Raw genomic sequence first — 20137 nt, forward strand, 5'->3', positions numbered from 1 at the left:
AGAAAAATATAAGCAAGAGGTGCTTAAAAAAAAGAGCCGACCTGTGAGATGTTTGCTTTGAGTGACTTCATTATTTTCAACTGCCTTTCTTAAGTATTTCAAGGTAACTGCAAAATCAATGATGCATGGGCCACCACTACACATGCCTTAACAACAGACACCTCGCTTCCTTCCTTCAAGACCTTAGACAGCGACACTCGATGTGTACTTAACAAGAAACTAAAAATGAGATGGGAAAGGAAGAGCTGCTCTCTTCAGAACCTGCACTTTCTGAAAGTGGTGTTTGGACAACCTGACATGAGAAGACAAACAGGAATTACACACGTGCTTGTCTTATATTAACCGTGCAACCCAAGTAAGCAGAAACAGACTAAGTGTTACCAAAACAAAGGACTGAATTCATCTTCTTTTACAATCCTTGCTATTTCCAAGCAGGAAATGCACTTTGGTGTCAGCACTGAGGGCAACAATACAGCTTCAATGCATGTAACTGCAGCTTGTAAAGGGGGGAAAAAACACCCAGCCAGTATCTCAGCATCTACACAACACCAGAAAGCTATATCCACTGACAATAATGTTTTGAGGGTTGTTCCTTCCCTTTCCTCTCCCATGAAAACATTCATCATCTGAAGAGCTGGGACAGCAAGTCTCCAGCTGCACTCAGAGGCTTGGAAATGGGTGAAGATATATGTATCAAAATACAACTTTAAATACACCATCACCAAATCAGAAACTGAAATGATCCGTAGCATGGCAGGGGTGAAATTTTTAAAAGGCAACAAAAATCGTAAAGTTATTATTTTAAAGCCTTTAAAATACTACTTTTATACATTTAGCCTTTGAGTCTGAGGCAGAATTTTATTAGTTTATTGTGGTCAGCTCCCAGCAGCCCATTACCAATGTGAGGAGTTTGCTAAGGGAAGTCAAGACGGCTGACAGCAGAGCAGAGCTGTGTGCTGGTACCTGACACATGGCAAGCACAGATCAGCAAGCGCTATATAAGCACTTTTACATGGCTTCTACATTCTCATCACTTTAATTTCATACCTGGGAAACTGCCCGTGGTTTGTTTTTTCTTCGTGATCCTCACATTTGTAATTTCTCATTTAAACATCAGCTTTAAGTTTGTTCATTTTGATCAGCACATCAGCCCACCAACAGTGTGTTTTGGAGCTGTAATTTAAAATTTTCCAGTACAGTCACATGTCTCTTCAGGACTGTGACAACTCAGCTACAGCATTATTTTCTCCTTGCAGCCTATGCTTAAACTAACACTGATTTCCAAGTTTAAAAACACAAAAAAAGAACCATTTACACATGAAAAGATTGTGAGTTTTGAACATGGATTTGTATTATTGCAAAATTTTCTCTACTCAGCCCTAGTGAGGCCATATCTGGAATACTCTGTCCAGTTCTGGACTCCTCAGTGAAACAAAGACAAGGAGCTAGTGGATAGGATAATGAAGAGGGGCACAATGATGAATAGGGGTCTGGAGCATCTCTCTTACAAGGAGAGACTGTGGGAGCTGGGCCTATTTAAAGACTGAGATGAGATGATCTACAGAGGTCGCTTCCATTCCTAACAATTCCGCGATTCATTAATGCACATAAGTATCTCAATAGTAGGTATCAAGAGGATGGTGTCAGGCTCTCTTCAGTTGTGCCAGTGACAGGACAAGGAGCAATGGCCAGAAACAAAAACAGAAGTTCCGCCTCAGCATGAGGAAGAACTTCCTTACACTGAGGGTGGCAGAGCACTGGAACTGCCCAGGGAGGCAGTCCTCTCTGGAGACATTCAAAACCCACCTGGACACCTTCCTGTGTCACCCGCTCTAAGTGACCCTGCCTTGGCAGGGGGCTTGGATGAGATGATCTCCAGAGATGCCTTCCAACCCTAACAATCCTGTGAAAGTAATAGGACTCGACACAGCTCAAAAAAAGCCCACCTTAAACTGTGTGAATTTTAAAAAAATAAATGAAAATGGAAGGGAGCGGGTGGGGGAAAGAGCTGGACACGGCGGAAAGAGCGCGGGCACAGCGGGGGCAGAGTTTGGCACGGCGGGAGGAGCGCGGGCAGAGGGCGAGCCCCGAGAGGCGGCGGGGCCGGGCAGTGCGCGTCCCTCCCTCCCTCGCTCCGTGCCCGGCGGGCTCCCCTCCCTCCCCGCCGGCGCTTGTTTCCGCTCTGGCTGCCACCAATGGCACAAAAAGCCGCAGCTGAAGCGGGGCCCCCTTCGCCTTTTCATCCGCACGCCGAGAGCGCTGGCGTCGCCCCGGCAACCCGCGGCCACGTGACCAGCACCTGCTCCGCTGGCCGGCGGCCACCGAGCGCTGCCATCTGCTTCCCTCAATCAGCGCCCGCCCGCTCCCGGCACCTGCGCGGCCGCGGCACGGGAACCCCCGCCGCACACACAACACACCGGCTTTCAACAAATCACCGCCGAACCGCTTCCAAAAACACCGCCTGAAAACCAAACACCAAACAGAAACAAAACAAAACAAACAAAAAACGCCGCTTTACGCCTTGCTCCAACTTGTTTAAATGGAAGGTGAACATCGCCGCCAGGTGAAGCGCGCTGACAGCGCGGCGCTTTTCCCCCCGACCCCCGTAAATCGGAGCGGGACGCGCAATTAAAGCTCAGCCGTCGTGCCGTGCCCCCGGTGCACGGCCGCCTGTGAATAACAGGCTTAAAGCCGGGAAGAATAGCGTGGGCTAGGCGGGATAAAACACCAGCCTGCTGAAAGGCCGGGCAGCGCTAACGAGGGCCCGCCGACCCACCGACCGCGCTGCGCTCCCGGCCGGCCGGGCGCAGACAAAGAGCCCGGCGCTGCGGGCAGGTCCGCCCCGACACGGGTTCCTTTCTGGCCTCCGAGAGACCTTTCTCTCTCCGAGCCATGACAGCTTCATGACCTGTATCAACCCCCGAGCCGTGCGCCTCGGTGTACACAGGCAGTCTCGGCAACGGAGACGCGGTCTAAGCGATTCGGACGAAGTTTCAAACCGCTTCCCTTTCCAGACCAGTTATAGATACACACGTGAAAGAGCCACCAAGCTGGGGAGAACAAAGCCCATGTGCAGCTCCAGTGGGAATTTTAAGTTCCAAATTCAGCAACAGAATTACTCTTTTTAAATGCACAGCTACAACTTCTTTGAAAGAAAGGGAGAAAAAAAAAAAAGGTGAAGTAGAAACAGAAGAACAGCACCACCCTTCTAAACACAGGGACACACTGCTTCCCAGTGCATCACACCCTCAGGAGCTTCATCTGGCCAGTGAAAACATCAGCTTCCTTACATTGTCAGCAACTATTCTTCATCTTCCCACAGAGCCAGTGTGATTTGTTCCTGACAATTAAATGTACCCACTTTTGACTCAGCCTTTGCACTTTCCAGCAGATCACACTCAGGCCATCCAGGAACAGCATTAGCCTGGAACAGAATTACCCTTCCACATGAAGAACAGGCAGGTACTTAGAGATTGTTCTCAGATACTCTGCCATTAGGTCTCCCTGTCAGTGCTCAGCACTGGGGGCACATGATTAGTACTTTTCAAGTCTGGCAACAAGGAAGGTAAACTGTAAAATACATATTTAGATAACTATCTCTCATATTTGTTTTTACACATACATGAATGCAAAATTTAGCCAAAGCCCACTAGTGACAAGGTTAGTGTCCAATCCCAAAAAAAGAACTATAAATCTAGGACAAACTGGAGCAGTATTTGCCACACACAAAACTATGAAGTATTTAAAAACTATCAGTTAAATTTGTCCCTCAATTCAAGTGATAGAAATACAGACATTTCAGACTAGTTGTTTTACAATCTCGTTGTCCAATATCACTTTCTGGTTTCATCTTCTTACCCCTGAGGTCTGCATACCATACTGACCAAAGGGGATCAGTAAGAAGACAACCTGCAGAAGGTCAAACAAGCAAATAACATGAAGAAAAAGAGGTTGATTAGGAAAACAGTAAGTAGGACAACTGAAAAGAGAGCTTGATTTACAATTTAAGAAAGATATCCAAACTCCAACAAAGAGATTTCTGTCAGCTCAGCGGCCCCCAGGGGAGCTAGATGAAGCTCCAGAAACTTACAGGGGTAAACCATCTGACTCAAAAATGACCCAAAAATCATTACATGCTTTGCAAGATTAAGAGGAGAATTAGCTCTTATGTTTACCCTGTGTAACTACTTCACCTGATCTGTGTAACTGATAGATCTGTTTATTACTATAATTTACGACAATTGTCATTACTTGGATGTTTTTTTCTATAATTCTACGATCTAAAGTAAGTCAGATGCATTACTGATTTTTATTTTACCATTTGGAAACATTGTCCTGTAACAGATTCACAATTGGACCTAGTTTAGACAAACTTTACAAATTCACTGTGAAGCATTAAAAACATTGAAAAACAATCTAACCTTCTCAAAATGTCAGAAATGTGAGACTTATGCTTAACTGCCTTACCCAAGGAAAACAATTATTTTTTAAAAGCCCCTAGTGTAATAAAAACTTTTTTTAAAATCAGATTTTTCACATCACAAAAGTAGGAAAAACAATAGACAAGGTTTATTCCAGCCTGAAAAGTCAGCCAAATTACTAAAAAGCTTTGGTAATAGTGAGGCCTACAAGGCCTGCCTGCCCTGCAGCACAAGCAAAGGTAAATATCAGGCAGCTGGGCTGGTTCAAAAGGGAGATGAGGACAGGTGTGAACAGGAACAGCCTCAGCTGACACATGCATAGAAATCTCACACGATTTCCTGTTCTCTCCCAAAGGCAGCCCTTTCCTGCCTTGCTCAGGATGATCTGACCTTGGGAGTGGAAACTACCACCACTGCCTCGGGACCTCTCTTCCTGTCCTCCAGCTCCCCAGGGTGCTGTGTCCTGCTGTCCACACTGCTCCCCCACACAGCAGCCTCTTCCCACTTCCGTGGCCAGGAGCCATCTCCTTTCCGATACAACAGCCAAACCTTGCGCCAAAAAAACCCTTCTCCACCTCCCTATAAAAACTTTAATTATGTTCATGTTTAGCACTCCCCTTGTAAGCAACAACCCACTTGCCCTACGCTGTGGCCCAGGCTGCTGCTCAGTGTGTGGGGAAGATGAAGTTTTCCCTGCCACAAGGAGGAGAGGAAGCAGATCTGAGCGGCCCTGTGAAGCACAGCACACTGCTTTGAGGAGATGGGACAAGGCAAGAGCTCCTGCAAATAGCTGCCATTTGGCCCTTGCAAATAGTTATTGCTCCTGCCACCATAATCGGTGGCCACTCCCTAGGGTTTCATAGGAAGTGGCAGGAGAGATATCAGCTGTGCTGCAGCGTGATCTTCTCAAACAGGTGGTCCTCATCTCCTCCAGGGACAGGCACAGGAGGAGCAGACATCTGAGCCATGACTGTGCAATTCAGTAGGATTACTTGCCTTTCCTTGTCCCTCTGCTTTTGGAAAAATCTGCCTGCTTGCCTGTGCCTGAAGCTGGCTTCATAATGTTTAGAGCCCACATAATACTCAGCACCCACCCAATTTAATGAAAACTCATCACTTGTGATCCTAGGTTAACCTACATTTTGCTTTCAAACTTGACTAGCTCGGTCTACAAGAGATTTGTTTTACCAATGTTATTATTTTTAGCCACCACTATATATGTCTTTCAGTATTGGTAGGATTGGGCTAATATCCATTTAAAGTGTATTAGTACAGTATTAATATGTGTGATCTTCCTTTTGCTATGCAGTGTAACATACTAGCAGGCTATTTGGGCATTATCTTTCTTTTTGAGATCACATGACACAATTCAAACCACCTTAAATTAATCAGGTTCTTCCATTTCCAATCTGACTTGTCCCTCACATGAAGGTGCATTTCAGCGAGGCAGGCTGCTTGTTTTGCCGCAACTTGCACCAAAGATAACAGATAAAGTTTCTAGGGTTTTGTTTTTATTTGTTACATAAAAGAATTATACTTTTAGTTGAAATTGGAACTAAAATAACAGGGTTATGAGCTAGATTAAATTTCAAAATGGTTAAGATAATGAAAATCAGATTTTTTTCATCCAAGTGTATGCTCTAATACAGCCTGTGTCAAACTTAACTATTAAGTACCCATTGTGCTCTATTAAAAATATTGCTCTTCAATAAATAACTAACTTTATTTAAGTTAATTTTATATTAAGTTTATATGCAGAACTCTTCTGTTGAAGCTGATCATCTTACTCAGGAATGAGGACCATTAGTTACACACAGCATTTTTAGATTTCTAAACAACACTACTCCTTTCAATGCTTAGAAGCAAAATACTGAGCAATATAAGCAGCAGCAGTAAAGACATGCCAGATACTAACTTTATCAAAATATTTTACTTCTACATAATCACCCATAATCTGTATTAACTTGCATTAATCTTACTCATCTCAGCTACTGTAATATTTCCTTTCCGGAGTTAGTGCTGCTGAAATACTGTGGCTTATATGATTAAACATTTGGACTGTTGATTTATTTAAAAACTTGATTCAGTGATCTGTCACTGGACAGGTTCCCCAGTCTATGATATTGCCAAAGTAAGCAAATTTCTTTCACCAATTTAAAATTCTTTGGCAGCATAAAATCCCCACACAGTCTCTGGGTTCTTCAAAGAAGCTTGATACTGAAGCTGACAAGACCACAAAATGAGAACAACCTTGTTTTCAAGACAGCATTTGGTAACAAGACACAAGCCCAATATGGCAAAAATAGGACTTTCTCCACACCCCTGAGTAAGCATAAGCAACACCGAATGCACTCTTGCTGTTGCTCCAAACATGTTTCTCTCACAGGTAAAACAACAGGGCTTTGTACTTACTAGAATACTGTAAGTCACCAAGCCAGACAGGGACAAGAATCATTGCATGGGAAAGAAGATAATGACTCTCCTCCAAACACAATTAAGAAAGCAGTGTTTTGCTCCTTCAGAAGAAACACTGCTCCTTTAACCTGCACTGTATGTCCCAAGATTCAGAGAAGATGCTCATAGAGGTATTAGGATTGAGTGGACAGGACAGACCAGTTCTGAGCTCTGATGTCCAGACCATCAGCCATGGGTGTTTTTGAGGCAGACTCCTTCTAAACATGGTTTATCAAATACGGCTTCAATGTAGTCAATTGAAAAGTCCTTCAGTAAAAGGTTTTTTACTTTTTGACAGCAAAAATCTGGGAAATGCTCAATAATATTTATCATGTAGCCTGGTCAGCCTTTAAACCTGTGAGTCCAGGGAACTGGAGCACCTCTAGAGAAAAGGCTGAGCAAGCTGTGCCTGTTTAGCCTGGAGATGACTAGGAAGAGATCCTATCAACGCACACAAGTATCTTAAGGATGGGTGTGGAGACAATGGGGCCAGACACTGCTCAGAGGTGCCCACAGAGGTGCTCAGAGGTGACAGAACATGGGACAGTGGGTACAAACTGAAACACAGGAAGTTCCATCTGTCTAAAAAGAAAAACTACATTCAGGGTGACAGAGCACTGGAACAAGCTACCCACAGAGGCTGTGAAGTCTCCTTCCCTGGAGTTATTAAAAACCTGCCTGCATGGACCCCATGTAATCTGTTATAGGTGAGCCTGCTTTAGCAAGGGGTTTGAACTATATGATCTCCAGGGGTCCCTTTCAATCCTCAATCCCACTTTCAATCTCAACCATTTTGTGATCCTATGAAAAGGCTATTTTAGCTGATACAGTACTTTCATTTCAAAAAGACATACTGGCTGATATATAATTTTAGAGATTTTCTAAGCTGTGAATTGCTACTGTGTATGTAAACCAAATCCTTAGGACAGTCTGGTACACAGCCAAAGTAAATGCTGCAATAGGGATAGGTTAATCAACTGTAATTTACTGATCAGTTAATATAATCTGTACACAACAACACTTGATTTTATAAGCCAGTGCTTATAAATTCTTCAGGAAACATCATCTCTGCTAGTATAGAAACTTTTCTGTCTTGCTAGAGCAACAAGTAACATTTTACTGTCCATCCTCATTAGTTATAGAGCTGTATCAAACCTAACCAATAAATAGTAAGTCTTGTAGAATATATGCAAAGATGATTCATTAAGTGCAATTTTTAAACCCTAATACAAATGGATTTTGCAAACTGATTTGGATTAACCAAGTCTGGCTGTGCTTCCATCTGGAAGTTATATTTTATAACTCTGGCCACATCTTGAAAAACAGATTCAGATGTTTGGAACAAATTCAGAACAGTTGTAAGAAATTCTAGGTACAAATGAAATAAAAAAAATATTGAGCTTTTATGTCTTTGTGGTCTCAGTTTTCTTCCAAGTAGGCATTCATAACCACAGTGTTTAGAGACTTGAGGGACAAGGAAAGAATCTCTGTTATTACCTATGACATATTTACTCATGTGTAATGATGGTTTATTCTTTCTCATACTACTCCGTAATGTTTTAAGCCTATCCTGATAAAGGTACACAACGCTGAATGGCAAGTTAAGAAACCCAGTTAAGAAACATGGTTGAACCATCTGGTCTATCCCCAAAGATTTTCTGCTAGGAAAATTGTCTTTATGTGGATCAGGAAAATGAATATCATCCCTATCGTAAGGACATATCAATATCCATATAAAAATGTCTTTTTAACAGCAGAGCTTAGAGACCATGAGTTGTGTTAGTATAAAACAGTGTCTGTAAGGGTTGTACAGCATACAACAATGTGAAGTACCTAACTCTTTATTTAGGGAAAAACATTATCAAACCATTTTAATCTGAGCCTTCATCTCTTAAACCATACATTAATGTTGAAGCAGTTTAATTTCTCAACACAAAAACCATACACAGGGACAGATGAACACTAGAGGAGAAAGAGTTTGTTTTTGAAATCTAACACATCCAGAGACTTTTCTGCCTTGAAAGGAAAAACTAACCTTCTGCCTTTCCAGCTTGCTTAAAATAACTGTGAAGCCATAAACAGGAAAGTCAAACAAGAGAAATGTGCCCAAGCTTCTCAAAAACATGATGTTGTAGATGGTAGAAGGCAAATGACAAAACAAGATTTCCTCTCCACCCACGCCATTTAGCACAGATGCTCTAGAAATCCCACAAACACACTGTTTTTCTCTCATTGCATATACAAGTTTCCTGACTTACCTAGCCTTTTTGCTGGTCTTGGGTTTTGGCGTAGTATTTTTTGCTTTCTTTTCCTTTGGCTCTTTAGGGGTCTTAGGGACTTTGGGGGTCTTGGGTTCCTTCTTTTCCTTGGGTTCTTTAGGATCCTTCGGTTCTTTTTTTGCCTTGGGCTTTTTCTTTTTCTTCTTATCTTCTTGGGAGCAATCCACTGAGTTTCTGCTTAGATTCTGGCTGTCAAGTCCCCCAGGAAAGTCTTCCTTACCAAAACCTTTACTGGGACCTTCTGCAGCAATGTGATTGTTTTTCTTTTTCTTTTTCTTTTGCTGTGGCTGCGGCTCAATTGACGGCAGATAATCATCGCTTTTCACTAGCTGGGTATTCGGTCCACTAACCTGAGTCATATCCGGCACTGGTTTCTCTAAAAAGGGTTCCGACGGAGAATGCTGAGAGAGATAAATAGAAATAAAAATTGTAGATCTGCAACTTTGATTTCTAAAACTTTGCTCTTTTGGAGCACAAGGCAACAGAGGGAGAAAATATTAAGCACAAGATTAACCTGTTAACAAGAGTCAGAATATCTGAAACACTGTGCAGTAAAACCATAAAGAACAAAGCTTTTTTCAGTCAGAACAGTAGCAAAATAAACAGAGGTTCTTGATATATCAATGGTAAAATTATTCTAAAGCTTGTATAAAGTGGAAATATAGAAAATATTTAGTCTTCAACAAGTCGCTGCAAAATAAAAGCAATTGATGTTTTAGACATTTCAAAATAGTTGTTAGTAGAATGATTAACTTAATAAAAACTATTCAGCCACACTGAAATTTTGTTCTTTGAGGAGAAAACTGTTAAAGTTTGTTTCAAGACATTTGAAGGAGAATGAAAGTGTATTCACAGCCTATATTAATAAAAAATTAATTAAGGCAATTCACATTGGTTTATCTGTGACAGGAGGTATTTTGATCAGCAAGTGAAGGATTAAGCCCCTTGAAAATGTAATACAAAGTTACATTTTCTGTCCAAGATCAACTCCTTCCATCTTGTACTTGAAACAGATTTGTTCCTGCTCCAGATTGGACAGAGCTACAGTAAGTGCTTACAAACCTGCATAAACATCCTATTTCAAAGTCTCTATAGCATATCAGGTTTACACCAAACTTACAAGCTAGAGGAAAACCTATGTATAATTACACAAATTCCTAGAATAAAATATATTGGATATAGTGGCAACCATTTTCACCACAAGGGTTCTGTTCTACACAAAGATCCATGAGTCTGCAGCCAAAAGATATCTAGGCTCTACCATGACTTTGCAGCATATCAAAGCTCTGACCTGCTTCTCCCTGCCTGTGATGGTTATAAATGCAGGATGACAGGATTACTCTTCTAGAAGAAAACTAATACCATGACAACATACTGATGCCTTTCTTGCACTCACATATATGGTCAGATCATTTTACTCACCCTCTTTCTCTCTCTGTTCCGCCTCTTTTTCTGTTCCCTAAAAATTAAGTCAGGATGGTTCTAGGTAGATGAGTTCCCCATTAATCATGGTGACAAAGGACAGCCATTTGATATATTTTATCTGTTGAATTGTGGATTAGAAAAGTTTATAACTAATAAGAATTTTACTTCTGTGGAAAGCAGTGCCAGTGTAACTGTAATATTCTTTTCATTTCCTTTTCTCCATTTTTTTTCAAATAGCACTTACTGACAAGTGGCAAGTGCGCAAATGAATGGCTACAAAACCAATCCCTGAGCATAAGAACTGATGGGCATACATAGATATATCTACTTCAGCCACCTAGATCTAAATAGAAATGCACTTAAGATTTAGGAAACAAAATTCTTGATGAGAAGTGAATGCATGTGTATTTCGAAATACATAAATATTATTTTCTCAATATAAACAAACTGAACCAGTGCAGTCCTAACTACTTCTGCCATTTCTTTACAGTACCAAACCCACTGTGCACTGAACACACTAACATACTCAGAAGCAAAAGGAACAAGGCTGTCAGGAAGTTAAGATAACTTTTTCTGCTGTCTGGGAGAGGTCTGAACGGTACATGCTACACTCTACAGTTCTCCATGGAACAGGCAGAACAAGAGGGAAGGCAAGTGACAGACTGATGGTCTGGGTCTCTCGGCTTAGCTAAAAAACTTCCAAGGGTGACTTCTGCATGTTTCTGTCCTTCACATGTTTATTAAGATCCCTTTTTGTGCAACTGTGTCTAAGTTGCAGTGGAAATCCAGCTCTAATGAAAACCCAATGTACTCACTGCATTAGCACTGCATCAATCAGCCCCACCCTCAAGACCCCCTCATGATGTTAGTCATCATGAAGTATGAATCAACACCTGCTCTAGAAATCTGCAGTCGCCACAGGCATGTACAGCTCCATGCTGGAAAGTTCACAAAAACTGGGTATCTTTGTAGAAAATGCTGTCCCAGAAAGTCAGAAGTAACAATGAGTTCTGCAGTCCAATTACATATCACATAAAATGGAGATCTTTCAAAATGTTCAAAATGATTGGTTTTGAATTTGGTTGACTGAATGAAGTGTCTCAGACTTGTTATATGACACAGAATAAAACTGTCTTCTCTGTACCTCAGACTGTAAAGTGCTTGTACTAACCATTATTTCTAGGAAAATACAGGAAGATTACCGAGATCATCTATAAGTACTTCTTATTCCTGAGTTTTCAGAGCAGTACTTTTAATGTGTATTTTTGCAAAAGAGTCAATATATTTCTGCATTATCTGCTATTTCGTGTCTCATGCATCCTACATTTTGCAGAAATTTCAAGTGCAAGTTTCACCAGTTTTTTCGCAGAGCTGTCCTCTACCATCTCAAATCCTGTTTTAAAATACTGCTCACCTGCTGTATATAACATATAAGAACTCCAGGGTTTTCTTTCCATTATTTGTAAATTTTGCATTGAGCAAGTTCCTTGAATTTGGCACTACATTATTAGTTTGCCATAATAAGAGAGACTTTTACAAATACCTAGAAGCTTATGTATAAGGCACAACTTTCTAGAACAGGTCAAAATCAGTAGTTTTATTTTTCTTCCTCTTATGCATATGAAACAGCCAAACCAACAAGTATTAAAAACCACAAGAAATCCAGTAGTGCCATGTAAATTTAATTTTACAAAATTTTCAACATTGCAATTTCATTAGTGGTATGACCATCACTGAAATCAATACTATATTTTATAAATGCTTCAATATTCAAAACAATGAATCCTTGCCGCCTTTGTAACACTAGTAGGTTGATTTTGTTTAAGTCTGAACAACAACTTTCAGCAGAGTCATAAGGAAATCTGAAAGCAAAGCTTTCCAAATCTCCAGAACAGCAGTGTCAGCCCTTCATGACTTGACATTTGCAGTTTCAGTGTCAGATCTGGGCAGAAGGTAAGGCCCTGAGAATGGCAGTGATTGTTTCCGTACTGTAGTACCTGTGAAATTTCAGATTCTTACTTTTCAGAAACCTTATCCACGAGAGTCATTCTCAGGCTCTAAAATAACTGAAGACTGTACATTAGACTAAAACATTATGCCTGAAATAAATACTGAAAAGTCTCAAACTTACTGCCTTTTATTTAAAAGATCAAGTTATGTGCATTACCAAGCATAATAATACTATGATTTTGGTTCATATCACTCAGAATCTCTGGGACATTGAAGCTACAAAAAGACAATTCTGCCCTAATTAGGTTTTGTAGGTTGTATTTGCTGTTACTTGAAAATATATTACTTTTGCCACACACCACTCCCCCTGCAGTTTGGCACATTCTGTAATTCACTTATACATTATTTTCTAAATTGTAGCACTCTTTCAAAGGAATACTGTGAATACTTTCATTTTTCTGGGAAGTCTGTGGCTGTACTTCTGCAATATGCTAAAACCGTTTATCCCTAACTGACAACCCCACATTGCTCCCTAGTGTGAAGCTGTGTAGGAGCAGCTCAAATCTACTGAGAAGAGACTGGAAGCAGCTTGAAAGATGCATTTTCTTACTCCAAACCAGTTGTCTGCTCTTTCTTAAGTGGGGAGAAAAGGAAGAACAACAGGCTTTCACTATAAATATTAGATTAAGCCTACTACAGGGAATTATTTCAAATAGTTCTACTTCTTTAAATCTAGAAAGGATTAGCTCTAGTTACAGGGTCACAATTTCTAATGAAAGAACCCCGTTTTCCATTTATAGAATTAAAAAAATGTATATTACAAGTTTTTATCAAAAGATTGAAAAAAATTATCTGCATACTTCACAGAAATTGCTTCTCCTGCTGCTTTTAGTAGTAACAAAGCCATAATTTAGTATGTTAGTACAGAATTTAATCTTCCATGGGAAAGAAACCAGTGGAGATTAAACACAAATAGATATTCATCCTATTTGATATTGCAGCAGAATTATTTTTGGTATTATTTGAAATAAGGTGAAAAAGGTGCTCAAAAATATTGGTGTGTTTACTAGACCCACATCTCTTTAAATCTTTTAGAGAAAAGCTGTTTTTGTAAACATTTAACAAAGAACAGATGGCCTGTTTTAATCATGTGAAAAAACCTGGAGCTCACATTAATACTCCTACCAGCGACTACTGGGGCTAGTCACCTCCCTAACCAGCAGCATGGCAAAGTCTTCAGTAATTCCATTTAATTTTACAATGGACATTTTCTCATCAGTTCCCACTGCTCGACAGTTAATCAATGCTATTAACATGCAATATCACAATGCAGGACACTCCTAAAGATCACAGCTTATTAGAGAAAAACAAGAGATTCTTCAAGAACTCCAGAGTGTTAAAACAATTTGTGGCACAACAGGCTACACAGCATTGTCAGTAAGAGCCCAACAACACCCAAGGAAATAATAAATGAAAATACTACTAGAGAAATAGAATGTTCTGTTTCTAGACTGTGAAATTGCTGGAATTCAAACCTATTTTTGAGCTTCCAAACAGGTACCAAGACTTGAAAAATTAAAACCAATTTGCCTGTGTTTCACAGCTGCTTACACTTTCAATGTGTAAGCTCACTCTCCCCAGCCCAAAGCACAGACAGATATCTCAAACCAGGCCTGTTACATGAAGTAGCAAGATGGACAAAATGTAAGATTAATCCAGTGAGGGTGAGTGGCAAGGGAGGGAGGTTAAGGAGGAGAGTCTTTCTGTTGCTTGAACAAGGACTGAACCACAATCAACTGCACTGAAAGCAGCTGAGCGTCACTTCCCTAACAGAGCAGCAACTTGAGCCAATATTGAGCTTTATAAAGTATGAAGCAAGAGCATCAAAGTATGTGATGTGACTCAGCTAACTTTGTGAAATTTAAACATCAGCACCAAACAACAAACAATTAAAAAAAAAAACCTTTTTACCATGACTAGATTTTCATTTCCATTGTGGGTATTATTTGCTCTTTTTCATATTTAAATAAAGATTCCATGGTCTTTCCCATATTTAAATAAAGATCTAAAACATCAACAACACTTCATTTAAATTATCTTGAACATTGGTTTACTAAGTTGTCTAACAGTAAAGCAAGTGCTCAGTCAGTCCCCACTGACTTCAAAATACAAACCTCTTTGGTATGATCTTCATCCAATGGATAATTTCACTTTAGGTATATCATTGCAGAATATTCTTAACTGCAAGTCTCTTCAATTATCACCTTCACTTTGGAGAAGATAAAACAGCAACCTGTGCAAATTCTTTGAACACAGACTACAGCATACTTCCAGCAGCAACTCTACCTAGTGCCACAGAGATCACTCATTTTGAATTTGTATCCTTACTGATGGGACAGCCCAAAAGGTGTTAAAAGCTATCATATAACAAAATTTCTCCATGATTCTTCCTTTCAAAGGTTAATCACAGGATTCATACTCCCTCTGGATTATTTAGAATGAACTACTCATCTTGACTAATTTGGAAAGTTTCTGCATCATATCGTGCATTGCTTTGTCCCTGCAATTCTCAACTTGTCTCATGAATACTTTCAGCATTAGGCCTCTCTTAGTGCCCCCTCAGTTTGAAGCCTGTGTCACCCTTTCTAGACATCCATAAATATTTTCCTGACATTGTCCATATGCAGAGTTCACATAGCAGTAAAAACTCCAGAGTAAACAGGAATCAACACCATCTCCAAAACTCCAGTCAAATGCTAGTACCTACCTTCAGCAAAAGCTGTACAGTATTTTTTCTATAGTAGCTTAAGTCCAGAAACATCCTCAAGACTACATTCACACCTATAATTGTTTCAAAAATATGTTTTACCAATCAGCTTCTTTTCCTTTACTGTGAATGAGGATACGTTCCCTTTTCCATGAAACTACTACCTTGAAGATGTGTTTGTTTCTTTTACTGTACTATATGAAAATACTTAATATTAAACTTATAATATTTTAGGATATATGATTCTGTTTAGAAACAACTCGTATCTCAGTAATTCAGAAACCCTCTTAAGAAAATTGTAGTTCCAAAGTGACAACTGGGATTTATAAACCAACAAGCACTGTCAGTGATCTCTGCAGGAAAAGGAAAAATATCACACCACATGAGAATGAAAGTCTATTTTGCAAATAGGCTTGAAAGGAATCTAAACGTCTTGACATACCTCTTCAGAACACAGATGAAAGTGTACAGAAAACAGACATTCTATTAATGCCTTTCCAGGAAGACGAAACTACTGTGCATGAAAAAAGTTAATGTCTTAGCAAAGTGCTGCTGCAATACCATTTTATTTCTTATTTGAGTCTTTGGAGAAAACAGAATAATCTAAGACTATTCTATGTCATCCTGCTCTGCTACTGCTTCTGGAAACCTGTTAAAAACAGTACAATTATAAACAAGTTATAACTTGCTGATCCAAAGATTTTTTAAAAACTTTGAACGAAAACAAATCCATAATTCTGATGCCAACAGCATCCTAACAGTGGAGTGGAAGTGATTAAAACTAATCTTAGTGCCCTCCACTACTACTGTAAAACTACTACAATTTCTGATTTGGTGGAGCTGAAAATATCACCCAATTACAGTATTTGGAGGAATAAAAACATGCTATGCAAAATAGAGTTTCTTAATTGAGTCTCAGCACAGCCACAATAATAGAATTATTTATTTACTGGTCATGTACTCTGTGAAGAAACACAGATTACAAAAGACAAATGATACTAATGTGGCCATCCAAAAAGCAAACATCCCATTATAATTTTACATAATCATATACATTGTTTTGTGCTCACAGGAAAACTGAGACACATTACTGAGCCTATGGAATATCAGCCAGTGCAATGTGTGCTGACAGTTTGTTCACAGCTCAGGAAACAACTAACTTGTCCCATAAGAGAGCTCCTAGGTTGCTGTCCATTGATCAGAATTGATCAGAATCAGTGTTGGTCAGGCAATCTCAGACAATTGCCACCCTTACAGCAATGGAGCATGCATGCTCTAAACTGTCTCTACATGTAAGACATTGTGACAGCTACCAAAAAGATTGTATGTAACTGGTGATGGGATGGTCAACAAATGTTTTACTAATACTTTTTTTCCTAGAGATTACTTTGCAATATAGACTGACTTAGCAGTATAAGGTTACTCCTAATGCAAGCACGGCAGGTCCTCAATATTACACAACAGCAGCCTGACTCTCTAGTCTCCATCATCACTGTGTAGACTGGTTGAAGACTCATGATTTTGGCAAGTTTTTACTAATTCGAGCGGCGGAGACACATAGAAAGGGTGGGACAATTAGTTTTACTATTTAGACAATTAGAATTACTGAATTCTACTGGTAAAAGCTTATTGCTCATGTTGACAGCTTGTCCACCTCGAGCTTGCCCTCCATGCATGGGCACAGTAAAAGGAAACTTCACTTTGTGTGCACTCCACTATCAAGCAGAAGACATGCCAGAACATGCCAACATGTTTTACCACAGAAGTTGCTGACGGTCAGCCTTAAGGATCTTAAAGGTCTTTTTCAACCTTAACAGTTCTTTGATTCTGCTATGTAACATCTGTATTTAAAAATGTGTGTATTCTCTTTGTGAAGTTAAGTCTGAAGTTATTCCCAGGCACAGCTATCAAGATACCTAGTGCTTACTAGAGAATCTCCTGGATTAGAGAATATCCAGGAGATTTACCAACAGTCTTTTCCAACCCCTCTAAGATAAGGCAATGGCTGCTCATCACCAGGCAAGATAGGGAAGTCACACAATAAAGTAAGAATGTGTCAGGATAAAAGTCTCCAGAGAATCTAGCACAATACTTCAACTTCTCCAGTAAAGGGGGAATATAGGGGAGGAAACGTCTGCACGTACTCAACCACAACAGTAACAATTAAACTGCTATTAATAAATAATTAGCATTATAAAAGACTAACCTAACATTTTAGGATATATACAGGCTAAATTGTTGCTCTTGGGCTTGCCTCCATGTTCCCCACAGCCCCTTTGCTTCATTGTGAAAGCTAAGCAGTTCCTCCAAAACAGTCAAATGCAAGCACCCTCCTTCTCTTGGGCACAGACATGCTTTGAAATCCAAGGTCCTGATGGGAGAGACAAAACTGTACTGCCCTATACATGCAGCCTCCTCCCTCCACCAGCAGAATTGTCTCCATTCAGCTACTGAACGTCAAATGCATGGAGATCCATCCATCCTCTATGAAGGGTAACCTGTTCCTACATCACATTGCCATCACTATAGTTTATGATGCTCTGGTACCAACTATGATTTCCACTACACACCCTGTTCCCTACCCAGAAAAAGAAAACGCAACAGAACAGACCTGGCTGACTTGATACATTAAGCACTTAGGGCCTGCCCACAGTAATAAAAGTGATAAATGTCCTCTAAAACTTTGTTGTTTCTACAGAAGACTAAAGTTGCTCAGAGAACCATTTTCCTTAATTGAGAACTTAAATAGATCATATCTACTCAAATCAATAATCTTTCTGTTATCAAATTTAAATCACAGTGACATGCAGCAAACGGCATGACTACAGAGAAAATCAAAGACAAGCATACGTGGTACAAGCACTGGTTCTTCTGACCACAGACAACTGAAAAAGTTCCATCTGTGCTTTCACTGCTGCAAGTAAGAGTAGCAGTAATAGCATTACACACCACAACAGCCCGAGCGTTTCTATTCTGGTACTTTTTTTTCCCCCATCCCATCTAACACCCAAGAATTACAGGAGAACTTATTTAACAGGCTATAAATGTAAAAAATATAAGGTGATGGGTAATAAAATACTATACTGTATGTTTACTTGATAAATACATACTATTAAAAAACTAAAAATACAAGGTGTATGCGTTAAGTCAGAAGCAATACTTCTTTTTTGATTTGCCAAACCTCTAATAAACTATTCTTTATCTGAATTCAGAAAAAGCACACTTCATCTTCTTGTAACTTATAATAAGAAAGTTTACTTTAGTCTAAGGAAGGGAGAAAACTATAGAGAGAAGGGCAGTATGTCTGGGGTGAGTTTTTTCATTAGAATAAGCTTAAGACTTGCAGGCCAAGAAACATTTCTCTCCTGCCTACTCTGCAGCACTTAAGGATCAAGTAAATACAAATGACAGGAATGTCCACCTGTCTGACGAACATCTTGTGAGCTCCATTCCATTACTTGTAGGGACAATACGAATGCTTTTTAACAATGAATCACAGAATCATAGCATATCCGGGGTTGGAAGAGACCCACAAGGATCATCAAAGTCCAACACCTGGCCCTATGCAGGACGCCTCAAGAGTCACATCATGTCCCTGAAAACATCCAAATGCTTCTCTGTCAGGCTTGGGGCTATGACCACTTCTCCAGAGAGCCTGTTCCAGTGCCCAACCGCTTCTGGAGAAAAACTTTTTTCCTAATATCCAAACCAAACCTCCCCTGACACAGCTTCATACCATTCCCCCAGGTCCTCCCATTGGCCACCAGGGAGAAGTGGATTAGTGAGTGCAAATCCCTACACTTCCCTTAATGAGGAAGTTATACCTGCAAAAGGACCAAACTGCAACAGACTGTAAGAAAATCCACTAGGAGCAGATGGGAACCATGTGGCTACAACTGCATATTGCCCCAATGTAATTACTTGGCACCACTACATGCCTCTGCATTTTTTTACAACATGCCTGTACCAGAAAGTCTTCCAACTCAACCTTCTGGGTGCCCTGCTTGTGTATGCACACCTTAGTGGCCTTTCTTCTGGGCTTGTCTTCCAGTATTGGGAAGCTTTAGAAAGACACCACTCAGAGCCAGTCCTTTCAGCCTTCCTGATATAACTCACACTCTGTTTCACCACTCTTATCTGCCCCAGGGCAATCTCTGACCCCTCTTCTGAGGGCACTCTAATGCAAGGGTCTTCAATGGGACTAGCCACCTCTGAGAAAGCCATCTCTTAGAGACAGCCTGGGGAACACAGCTGCCCAAGAAGCCTTTACTCATAGACATGAGCGAGTTGCTTTTCAGCAACTGAAGAGCACAACATCAAGCATTCATAAAACAGTAAGATACAACAACCACCAGTAAAATGCTTTCAAATGTATTTTTAGGCCATTGCATTTATTAGTGTATGATGTTTGTTCCAACACAGTACGAATAGATGTAACTTCTCTGTCATTTTCCTAATCCCTTCCTTATATACTTAGGAAAACAAAAGCCCAGAATTTTTGTGTTAAAAGCTCCCTACCATCAGCTTCTTGTTAAACATCCATGTTTAAGAAGCCTGGACATATAAAAAATATACTAATCACAATATAATGACAAACATGCATCAGATGACAAGGCTGGTGAAAAGAGGATGCAATTCAAAGGGAGCCTTTACTAAGAACTTTATCACTTCCCCCACTGCCCACCCTTGTCAAAGAACAAACAAGTTTTCCCCAAAGGTATAAATATGTATAGCATGGTCTAATAGTTCAAGGAAAGGGCAACGGCCCTAGATGTTAAAGATTTCAACAGATGTGAAAAGGACTAGAAACCCAGAGTTTTACTCCTGTCCATAGAAAGGAG

At 40.1% G+C, this 20137-nt stretch overlaps 1 protein-coding gene across 5 annotated transcripts in view; it reads right to left on the reverse strand.

Annotated features, from left to right (window-relative positions):
* Positions 1–20137, reverse strand: part of CHD7 (chromodomain helicase DNA binding protein 7) — a 133050-nt gene that overhangs the window by 50358 nt on the left and 62555 nt on the right. For all 5 annotated transcript variants that reach the window (XM_088066073.1, XM_088066082.1, XM_088066091.1 and 2 more), the window contains one exon: positions 9134–9555. In XM_088066073.1, the coding sequence (XP_087922199.1) occupies positions 9134–9555 (422 nt within the window). The remainder of the gene's footprint in view (positions 1–9133; positions 9556–20137) is intronic.

Source organism: Pseudopodoces humilis, chromosome 1 (genome assembly GCF_049639895.1).
Source record: "Pseudopodoces humilis isolate 2021_Gansu_Grassland_sample_001 chromosome 1, ASM4963989v1, whole genome shotgun sequence".
NCBI lineage: Eukaryota > Metazoa > Chordata > Aves > Passeriformes > Paridae > Pseudopodoces > Pseudopodoces humilis.